At 37.5% G+C, this 12,249-nt stretch overlaps 1 protein-coding gene across 1 annotated transcript in view; it reads left to right on the forward strand.

Annotated features, from left to right (window-relative positions):
- cables1 (Cdk5 and Abl enzyme substrate 1) overlaps positions 1–12,249 on the forward strand; it is a 94,213-nt gene that overhangs the window by 47,537 nt on the left and 34,427 nt on the right. The window contains exon 5 of the mRNA XM_028803672.2: positions 1,487–1,592. Coding sequence (XP_028659505.1) covers positions 1,487–1,592 — 106 coding nt within the window. The remainder of the gene's footprint in view (positions 1–1,486; positions 1,593–12,249) is intronic.

Consider the following 12,249-nt stretch of genomic DNA (forward strand, 5'->3'; position numbering starts at 1 on the left):
CTATTACACAGTGTCATAATACTTTTTTTTTAAACAAAAAGAGTGGAAGTTGTTATAATAAAAATAAAGAACATACTTCACTGCTGTAATTTGTTTTTCTTTTTTCCATCTGTTAATCTTATGCATGAACCGTTGAAAGTAATGCATTATAAATATTTAAACAAATATAAAATGTAGTGAGGGGGGGGTGCAATGTAAATGTAAAATCCATATATCTTCTGAAAGAAACTTAAAACCATTGATTAAGAATTTCTATTTGTGATCTTACCAGTAGTAGAAGTTTCTTATTTTATTTGTATTCTCTTGCTTCCTGCCACTTTCCAGATGAGTTTTGAAAAGATTAGGCTTACATAAGGAACCTTTTTTAAAAGTAAATGTTGCATGCTAAATTGTCTAATCCTGTAGCTGCCTATTCAGAAACTTAAAAATGTCATTAGGAAATTTGAGCTTCCCCTCCATGTAGGCAGTATTAAAATGTATTTTTTTCAAATTTCAGGATAAGAAATATGAATTTTAAATTGAGAAAAATACTATTTGTTCTGTTTTTTAATAGATTCTTCATTGCTGCATATCATACTATTACTTCCAACAGGAAGTTTAATAAAAGAAAAAAAAATCCCTATAAAAACAGCAGTGTTTCAAGTATACTGATACAAGTGATTACACAATACAACATTAAAATTCCTTGTTTCTTACATTTTAGTGTAACAATGTAGTATAAGCAAAAAAAAAAAAAAAGATTAGCATCGCTTGATGTTTGTGCTAGAACTGCAACTCTTTGAAAATGTTGTAGCCCAATGGAAATAAGTGTTTCAAAGAATCTACAATCTGCTTAAGAAGAAAGCATACAAAACACAAGGAAAGACTTTTATTAAAATGGGATAACCTGAACTACAGTATAACACTGTTCCTCTGGAGATGGGAATGGTCAATGGCATAATTATCAGCATTGCAATCAGGAGAGTTGCTCGAGTATGGGGGACCAATAGTGACTGCATAGTTGTTGTTTTGCAGGGCTTTGTTGTTAAAATTCTTGCTCACTTGACAAAGGCATAAAAAGTTTAATGGTGTTATAATACCTACATCTCCATAAAGCTTAGTTTTGTCTTGTGAAGTTTATATGCTTGACTTGTCTCAATGATAGTGATCATATATTAATTGAATTCAATTCAGTCTCACAAGATGAGGGCTAGATTTATTTTTTCCACTAGGCCCCATCAAATTGTATTTGACGTTACTGGGAATGGCTATGAGTTAGAACCTTTAACTTGATATTCTTGTTTAAAGTATAATGAAAGCTGAAAAAAATTGCTGATTCTTGAAGATTTCTCATTGTACTAGGTACAAAATAATACATTTGAATTTTAAAGCCATTTTCTGGTTCATGATTATGCTGTGTGTCACATCTGCTCTTTTGAATATTGTCATTTTTGCAGCATTAAATGTAAGAAGTTGTTTATAGTTAATGCCCCAGTTTTCTCTTTAGGGACATGAAGGTGGAAGGTGGACGCCAGCGTCACCCATCTGGAGGAGTAGGTGCTAAGGAAATGGTGATTGGGCTTGAAGGTGTTGAGCTGGGAGCTGATGGAAAGGCGAGTATTATCTAGTAAATATATTTCCTTGTGAATCAGTTTTACTTTCACTTGAGGACAGATCACTAGAGGACAGAAAATTTTATTTTAGTATACAAATGTTTTAGTTGATGTGCATTTTGTTTTCTTTAAATTCAGCACATTTCTGTATTCTGTAATAACATGATCATTTGTAGTAAACTGTGTGTGCTTTTGCAGTGATTCCTTTTTGTGTACATTACATAGCAGAAACAGTTTTTTGGGGAATATGTGGTAGCAGAATCACTCCTGATTACAAAGTGCTCCATGGAAACTACTGGGATCTAGCCACTTTTGGTATTTTAGATAAAACTTTTCATTTTGCCTAAAGTACTGTATTAGCAGTACAGACAGCTGCCTAAACAATAAATGTAAAAATGAAGAATTGGAAAAAAGTGTATATTGCACTACTGTGCTTCTGTCTTTTTATTTACATCCTAACAAACATTGGAAAAACAAAAAGGAGATTTTTTTTTTCAAACCCGTGCTTTCATTATTTTAGTTTTTATTGGTACACTTTTATCTCAAAAGGTGTTCAGCTTTGCCCTCGAGAAACATATAATGATTAAAAGATGGTGCAGTTTCATAATAATTCTTCCCTTTGACTTCAGTAGAGTTTTTCTAGTAAGGTGACTGGGCCCTGGTGCCTTTCCAGACCACATTAGAAACAAAGCAGGATGCACACACCCCTACGCTCACTCTAGAACAATTTAGTGTTGCTAGCCCACCCAGCAGTATTTATTTGGATTGTAGAAGCATATCATTATGAACATAGTGAGAACATGCAAACTTTAGGCAGAAGGAACTCTGTCTGGGACATTTCCCATTACGAATCTTAATATAGTAGTGCTTAGTCAAAGTAAAACATTGCCCATATCTAGTAACACAGTTTAATTTCACATGTAATGGGGGTTGAGGGTTATTGTTACAGAGGTAAGTTTAGTTTTGGAAAGATTTTAATTTTAGTCTGACATTTTAGATAGCAAAAGACTGTATGTTGTCAGTCCAGTTATTAGTTGTCACCCACATTCCAGAACTAGTTTAGTAAATTGTTTGAGTTCCTTGCCAGCAGAAAATTGCGGATAGTAGGTTAAGCTTGATGCTTAAGTGGATGTATAACTTGTATACTTGCTTATCTTGCTTCTAAGGGTCCCTTCTATTCTGTGTGATTGATTTGAAGAATTCTTCTATATTGTGAATTAAGTCATTACAGAATAGAAAAGGCTACTGTAGCTATTCTGCAAAGCACAAAGCTTTTAATCACTCATGAAGTCTGTGAACCCTTTCAAGTTAACTTTGCCATTTTCTATTGTAGGGTAAAGTCACTCACAGAAGGGCAGTTTTATATCTGACTTTTAATCTCATTTGCCCACTTTTTAATCTATTCCATTAGTACAAAATATTTTTATACTATAGGAACGGTATGACTTTAGAAGAGAACAGTTTGCATGCAGGTGAACAGCTTTGTGCAAAAATTATATTCATAGAAGGCTATGTTATCCGGTATTAGTTGGAAAATTTGTTGTTTGGCATATTCTTGTTGAATGCCACACAATTAGCAGGGTCAGGGAATTTTAGTTTATCTAATCTATCATTTTGGTATAGAGCTCTGTTAAATGAATTGTGTTACCCATAATATAACCATGCATTTTCATGAAATCTAGTTTATAGTTCAAGTTTGCTGCAGTACCATTGGCAGCTTTGATTACAAAAAATGTTGAACTTGCAAAGTGTAATAGTTGATAAAAGATAGAAACTGTTGTATTTAAATAATTAATCCGCCTTACAGTTATTTGTAGTTTATATCCTATAGACAGTTGCAGTAGTATGTCTACATGTTGCTGAAGGAGTGCTTTTAATTACATTTAACTTTATTTATAGTATGTTTGTATATATTTACAGTGCATCCAGAAAGTATTCACAGCGCATCTCTTTTTCCACCTTTTGTTATGTTACAGCCTTATTCCAAAATGGATTAAATTCATTTTTTTCCTCTGAATTCTGCACACAACACCTCATAATGACAACATGAAAAAAGTTTACTTGAGGTTTTTGCAAATTTATTAAAAATAAAAAAACTGAGAAATCACATGTACATAAGTATTCACAGCCTTTGCTCAATACTTTGTTAATGCACCTTTGGCAGCAGTTACAGCCTCAAGTCTTTTTGAATATGATGCCACAAGCTTGGCACACCTGTCCTTGGCCAGTTTTGCCCATTCCTCTTTGCAGCACCTCTCAAGCTCCATCAGGTTGGATGGGAAGCGTCGTTGCACAGCCATTTTAAGATCTCTCCAGAGATGTTCAATCGGATTCAAGTCTGAGCTCTGGCTGGGCCACTCAAGGACATTCACAGAGTTGTCCTGAAGCCACTTCTTTGATATCTTGGCTGTGTGCATAGGGTCGTTGTCCTGCTGAAAGATGAACCGTCGCCCCAGTCTGAGGTCAAGAGCGCTCTGGAGCAGGTTTTCATCCAGGATGTCTCTGTACATTGCTGCAGTCATCTTTCCCTTTATTCTGACTAGTCTCCCAGTTCCTGCCTCTGAAAAACATCCCCACAGCATGATGCTGCCACCACCATGCTTCACTGTAGGGATGGTGCCAGGTTTCCTCCAAACGTGACGTCTGGCATTCACACGAAAGAGTCCAATATTTGTCTCATTAGACCATCATCTTTCTCATGGTCTGAGCGTCCTTCAGGTGCCTTTTGGCAAACTCCAGGTGGGTTGCCATGTGCCTTTTACTAAGGAGTGGCTTCCGTCTGGCCACTATACCATACAGGCCTGATTGGTGGATTGCTGCAGAGATGGTTGTCCTTCTGGAAGGTTCTCCTCTCTCCACAGAAGACCTCTGGAGCTCTGACAGAGTGACCATCGGGTTCTTGGTCACCTCCCTGACTAAGGCCCTTCTCCCCCGATTGCTCAGTTTAGATGGCCGGCCAGCTCTAGGAAGAGTCCTGGTGGTTTCAAACTTCTTCCACTTACGGATGATGGAGGCCACTGTGCTGCTCATTGGGACCTTCAAAGCAGCAGAAATTTTTCTGTAACCTTCCCCAGATATGTGCCTCGAGACAATCCTGTCTCAGAGGTCTACAGACAATTCCTTTGACTTCATGCTTGGTTTGTGCTCTGACATGAACTGTCAACTGTGGGACCTTATATAGACAGGTGTGTGCCTTTCCAAATCATGTCCAGTCAACTGAATTTACCACAGATGGACTCCAATTAAGCTGCAGAAACATCTCAAGGATGATCAGGGGAAACAGGATGCACCTGAGCTCAATTTCGAGCTTCACGGCAAAGGCTGTGAATACTTATGTACATGTGCTTTCTCAATTTTTTTATTTTTAATAAATTTGCAAAAACCTCAAGTAAACTTTTTTCACGTTGTCATTATGGGGTGTTGTGTGTAGAATTCTGAGGGGAAAAAAATGAATTTAATCCATTTTGGAATAAGGCTGTAACATAACAAAATGTGGAAAAAGTGATGCTCTGTGAATACTTTCCGGATGCACTGTATATTTGTAGCTAGAAATCCACACAGGGAGCAAATGAATCACGTATCTTAAAATAGTATTTTATTCCTAAGCTTTTGATTCCTACTAGGAATCATCAGGCTTGAAAAGAAGAACATGCAAATTAATAAATAAGACTTTGTGAGCAACACCCTCTGAACTCCACCTCATCAATCCCCCCCTCATCCACCTATCCTCCCCTCCTTATTTGGTATATATTGCCTTGGGTTCCTGTAAGTGTTATCAGTTTCCTCTGATGATGCTGACTCCTGGTAGAAATCAAAGGCTTAGGAATAAAAAACTATTTTAAGATATGTGATTTATTTTCTCCCTGTGTGGATTTCCAGCTACAAATGTACAAACTGTATCACAGGCCTAGGAAAGTTAACACATTAATTTTTGCAATAGATATGGTATGTTTAATGCATTAAAAAGTATTGTAGCACCCAGGGTTGGCAAATGCCTCAGGCAATGCTTTAGTCTGGGTGTCATTTTCATTTTTTTTTTTTTTTTTAACATTACGAAACAATAATACAAATAATTTAAGTGTGTACCTAAAGAATTACATGTACATTCAGTTACTGTATTTATATACAGTACTAACTTTAATATTAAAGGTTTAACATTTTGTTTTACGTGGTTCACAACAATATGCCACATGTCAATACATATGTAGCATTGGTGTTCATTTTCTTGATTTATACGTACTGACATAGGTGGGGGGTAGGGTTATGGCAGTCCTGGTGCAATGCTAGAGCAGGGGTCGGCAACCTATGGCACGCGTGCCACACTTGGCACGGCAAGCAATTTCAAATGGCACGCAGACTCTTCACGTTTCCTGTATAAAGTTGATTATAAATCGATTAGCGGGGTTTCCTCGTTCATTTCGGCACTTGGGCGTAGCAGGGTGCCAGCCACAGACTTATCCAGACTTGTTGTAACAGCAGTCTAAGTAGGTCAGGGGAACAGTCTATATGCGAAATCTCAGAAACTAACGACAGTAACGCCAACTAGCGAGATCAAAATTCTATAACATAAAAAATTGTGGCGCATTTGCTTTAAAACCTGTTGTGTGTATATCTGGATTTCGTTGTATACAAGCACAGATATAATTTTTCAGGTGATATTTTAACGATACCCACTATAGAACAACGTTGGTTTTTGCATTTTATAAATGTTTTCTAATATGAACATTGGTTACGACTTTCCGGTCACGTGCTGCAAATATGCAGATCTAGATCTACAAAGGCCGGATGCCGGTAGTTGAATAATATATATGGTTCATATTGATTAATCTAAATATATCCATTGTATAAAAAAACTGAGATGGTTATATTTTTATTAGTTCCTAGATCTACTTAGAAAAAACGTCAATATAATTAAGGCCCACGCTTCTAAACAAGCTGTGTACAGCGATCGGCATTGTAGTGTCATTATGACTAGTTATAGCTGACAGTTTACTGACGGTTTTCCTCTCATATGCACGTATGTAGATCTATAATTCTGCGTTTAAAGGAAAGAAAAGGAAACTTGATCATCGACCATTTCAAGAAAATTGGACAAAAGAATATGGATTTGTTGGACAAAAAGATCGTGCTGTGTGTGCTTTCTGTCGTGAAAGTGTTGTGTGTCGCACATCTAGTGTACAAAGACACTTTCAAATAAAACACCAGTCTAAGTTTAAAACCTCAGAAGAGAAAAGTGAAGCTATCAAAAAAGCTATTTCTGGTTTCGAAAAACAAACTAGTATTTTGAGCAAAGCAGTTGGAATGAAGATTAAAGCTACTGAATGTAGTTATAAAATAGCTGAATGTATTGCTTTGAAAGGGAAACCGTTTACAGACGGAGAATACATCAAAGAAACTTTTTTAAGCAGTGCTGAAATTTTATTCGGTGATTTACCAAATAAGGAGATTATATTCACGCGTATTAGAGAAATACCAATTTCTGCAAGATCAGTTGAGAGGCGCATAACTGATTTAGCTGAAAATGTAACAACTAAACAAATATCTGGATTAAAACAATCTCAAGTATTTAGTGTTGCGCTTGACGAAAGCACTGATTTAAACGATTTGTCTCGCTTAGCCTTGGTTGCAAGATATCCTGAAAATAATCACATTTATGAAGAGTTGTGTTGCTTATTACCACTTCATGACACAACCAAAGCAGAAGACATTTTGACTGCATTTATTAGTTATTTTGCTAAACATGACATAGACTTAAACAAGTTATTCTGTGTGACAACCGATGGTGCTGCTGCAATGGTTGGCAAGAAGAAAGGATTTGTAAAACTTCTTGAAAATCATGTTGGCCGCAAACTTTTGAATTTTCATTGTATTATACACCAGGAGAGCCTATGTGTAAAGACCTAATCTCTGAATTTGGTCTCTGTGATGACAACTGTTGTTGAAATAGTCAACTTTATAATTTCTCATTCTTCACTGGTTCACAGGCAGTTCAAGTTTCTTTTACAAGAAATTGAGTGTGAATATGGAGATCTTCTGCTACACAGCAATGTTCGCTGGCTTAGTCGAGGCAAAGTTTTAAATAGATTTGTCAGTTGTCTTGGAGCTATTAAGGTAATAATTCATTAATAATTCATTACATTTATGTAGCGCTTTTCTCAGTACTCAAAGCGCTATCCACACAGGGAGGAACCGGGAAGCGAACCCACAATCTTCCACAGTCTCCTTACTGCAAAGCAGCAGCACTACCACTGTGCCACCTGTGAGGTGTTTCTTAATGAAAAAAAGAAACATTTTCCTGAACTGAATGATGACAACTGGGTGTTAAAGTTGATGTTTCTGACTGACATAAGCACACATTTAAATGAACTTAATCTGAAATTACAAGGACAGGGACAAACAGTACTTGATCTTTTCAGCTATTGGAAAGCATTTACAATGAAACTAGACATTTTTACCCGTGATATCAACATCAAAGCATTCAAGTACTTCCCGAATGTGAAGAATCTCTCAAATCAATTTGAAGTAAATGTAGATGAGCTTCAAGAGTACATTGAAGCACTCAAAGCAGAATTTGATAAACGAAGTAAAGACTTTCACATTCATGGATCCTTATTTTCGTATCTCATTAAGCCTGATATAATTGATTTGGAAACTACCCAGTTGGAACTATTTAGTTGGATGGATATTGATGACTTTGAAATGCAACAGATTGACTTCAGATCTTCAGAATTATGGACATCAAAATTTGTTGAACTACGGAAGTCTCTGGAAAATGAAAATCTAGAAAAGTCTGCAGCTATTCTCAGCTGTTGGTCATCCCTTCCGAATTATTACATCTGTTTGAAGAAAATTGCTTTTGCTCTTCTTTCAGCTTTTGGATCAACCTATTCCTGTGAGCAAATTTTCTCTCACATGAAAGCAGTGCTAAATCCACAGTGTAGTCGCTTAACGCCTGAACATTCAGAAAATTGTGTCAAACTCAAAGTGACAAAGTATGTTGTCGATATTGAGCAACTGGCCAAGACCATGCAAGGGCAAGGCTCCCATTAATAATAAAAAAGTTTTTTTTTAAATCTTTCAAGAAACTCTATTTCTTTTAATGTTGTTTACAACTTTACATATTATTGAATATCACTATATATTAATTAATTAAAATATAAAAATAAAATATATGGTAAAATAAGCATATTGACCTCGACTTGTATAAAATGATATGTGATATTGGCACTCTGAATAATTTGAAACCTTAAGTTGGCACACAGTTAGCAAAAGGTTGCCGACCCCTGTGCTAGAGAATAGTTTTGAAGGTAAAAATTACGCGCTTTTTTTCCATTTCATATTTCTGTAAGAAGATTGAATATCTTATCACATAAGTGCTAAATAAGTTCTCTTTGAGTGGCAGTAAAACCAAAATAACTCTCTAGCATCTTTGTATTTAACTCCCTAATCTGACACCATCTGACAGTGCTGATTGCCCCAATATAATGACAAAATTCCACAAAATAGAAGTGTAATGATTATCCCTACCCATGATTCAAATTTGCAATATCTTTACAAATTTATGCAAACAATGCAACATAACCATCCAAGTAATGCATGGTGTCAGTTTAAGTGAGACAGCAGTAGTGGAGATCTTTTGTAGTGTGCCTAGAGCAAAGGTGTTGGCAGAGCAGTGGTTTCTAACCGTTTTTCTGTGGTGGCACACTTTGTAACCCAATAATCACAAGGCACACCACTATTCTACCACCACAAAAGTATAAATTCTATACACGTGCTAAACTGCCCATTGATGCAGGATGGGAGCAGCCAAAAAAGCAACTCCGAGATTGCTGTTCACAAACACAGAACTTAGTGTGCATTTTGGATGCATTTTCCGGCTGCTTTGTCCCTTTCCCCGCACACATAGGCAGTCCTCACTCTGCCTCACTCCATTAACCCGGGGTCAGAGGCAACTTGTATCACTCGGCTGTGTGAGAGTTGCTGACAAACATGCACCCAGGCAGATGGAACCCTGACGTGTCCTGGCTGCTAAAGTGCTCTCTAAGTGCTGTGTCTGCAAAACACCGATCACAGCTTGTCAGCTTCTCCAGGTAGTCCAGTCCTCTTTAGACAGGTCTCAACTACCTGAGGAGCGTGTCTCTCTCAGGTCACAGCCCAGGGGCACTATACTGTTATTTCCATGGTGCACCAATTAAAAAACACTTGTGTAGAGTGTAATTATCAAGTCGTTGATTGTGATGAACAATTGAGGATTGTATTTACGGAGCTTTAACACAAGTTTTAATGTATGTCTTTTAAGAGAAGCTTATTCTTTCAAGTAAATCAGCCTTCAGCAGTGCATTTCAATCGTGTAATTTTTACTTTGATACGTCTGTGTCATATGCTATGCCAATTTGATATTAATACATTGGCCTCGTTTTCTTTTTCTAAAAGTTTAGGTTTAAGGTCATTGTTTAAGTTTAAAGTATGCCATTCATTTTTTTTAATTCCTTTGTGTTGAATCTACATTAAATTTGTGATTCAGTGACTATTTACTTCATGATTTATGTATTAATTTTATAATTACATGTTTTAATGTTAGAACAGATTAAAAAATTAATCACGTTTGTACAATTAATTTTAATTTTTCAGCCATATATATATATAATATATAAAAACACATATACACACAGTCATATGAAAAAGTTTGGGAACCCCTCTTAATTCTTTGGATTTTTGTTTATCATTGGCTGAGCTTTCAAAGTAGCAACTTCCTTTTAATGTATGACATGCCTTATGGAAACAGTAGTGTTTCAGCAATGACATTAAGTTTATTGGATTAACAGGCAATATGCATCATAACAAAATTAGACAGGTGCATAAATTTGGACACCCCAAAAGAGATATTACATCAATACTTAGTTGAGCCTCCTTTTGCAAATATAACAGCCTCTAGATGCCTCCTATAGCCTTTGATGAGTGTCTGGATTCTGGATGGAGGTATTTTTGACCATTCTTCCATACTAAATTTCTCCAGTTCAGTTAAATTTGAAGGCTGCTGAGCAGGGACAGCCTGCTTCAAATCATCCCATAGATTTTCGATGATATTCAAGTCAGGGGACTGTGACGGCCATTCCAGAAAATTGTACTTCTCCCGCTGCATGAATGCCTTTGTAGATTTCCAACTGTGTTATGGGTCATTGTCTTGTTGGGATATCCAACCCCTGCGTAACTTCAATTTGACTGATGCTTGAACATTATCCTGAAGAATTTGTTGATATTGGGTTGAATTCATCCGACCCTCAACTTTAACAAGGGCTCCAGTCCCTGAACTAGCCACACAGCCCCACAGCATGATGGAACCTCCACCAAATTTGACAGTAGGTAGCAGGTGTTTTTCTTGGAATGTGGTGTTATTCTTCCGCCATGCAAAGAGCTTTTTGTTATGACCAAATAAGTCAATTTTTGTCTCATCAGTCCAAAGCACTTTGTTCCAAAATGAATCTGGTTTGTCTAAATGAGCAATTTGCATACAACAAGCGACTGTTTGTGGCTTGTGTGCAGAAAGGGCTTCTTTCTCATCACCCTGCCATACAGGTATTCTTTGTGGAAATTGCGCTGAATTGTAGACCGATGTACAGATACACCATCTGCAGCAAGATGTTCTTGCAGGTCTTTGGAGGTGATCTGTGGGTTGTCTGTAACCATTCTCACAATCCTGCGCATATGCCACTTCTGTATTTTTCTTGGCCTGCCAGACCTGGGTTTAACAGCAACTGTGCCTGTGGCCTTCTTTATTTCCTGAGTACATTCCTTACAGTTGAAACGGACAGTTTAAACCTCTGAGATAGCTTTTTGTAGCCTTCCCCTAAACCATGATACTGAACAATATTTGTTTTCAGATCTTTTGATAGTTGCTTTGAGGATCCCATGCTGTCACTCTTCAGAGGAGAGTCAAAGGGAAGCACAACTTGCAATTGACCACCTTAAATACCTTTTCTCATGATTGGACACACCTGTCTATGACGTTCAAGGCTTAACGAGCTAATCCAGCCAATTTGGTGTTGCAAGTAATCAGTAAGGGCGGCACGGTGGCGCAGTGGTAGCGCTGCTGCCTCGCAGTTAGGAGACCCGGGTTCGCTTCCCGGGTCCTCCCTGCGTGGAGTTTGCATGTTCTCCCCGTGTCTGCGTGGGTTTCCTCCGGGCGCTCCGGTTTCCTCCCACAGTCCAAAGACATGCAGGTTAGGTGGATTGGCGATTCTAAATTGGCCCTAGTGTGTGCTTGGTGTGTGGGTGTGTTTGTGTGTGTCCTGCGGTGGGTTGGCACCCTGCCCAGGATTGGTTCCTGCCTTGTGCCCTTTGTTGGCTGGGATTGGCTCCAGCAGACCCCCGTGACCCTGTGTTCGGATTCAGCGGGTTGGAAAATGGATGGATGGATGAAGTAATCAGTATTGAGCAGTTACATGCATTCAAATCAGCAAAATTGGAAGGGTATCCAAATTTTTGCACAGCCAGTTTTTCACATTTGATTTAATTTAAATCTAAATACTGCTTCACTAAAAATCTTAGTTCGGAAAACACCCCAGTACCTGAAATGTTCCTAGGAAATGAAAGACATGCCACTGTTATCTTTTTTGTTGAAAGTAAATTATTATGCAGGCTGAGAGGGATTCCCAAA

This window comes from Erpetoichthys calabaricus, chromosome 6, assembly GCF_900747795.2.
Source record: "Erpetoichthys calabaricus chromosome 6, fErpCal1.3, whole genome shotgun sequence".
Taxonomy (NCBI): domain Eukaryota; kingdom Metazoa; phylum Chordata; class Cladistia; order Polypteriformes; family Polypteridae; genus Erpetoichthys; species Erpetoichthys calabaricus.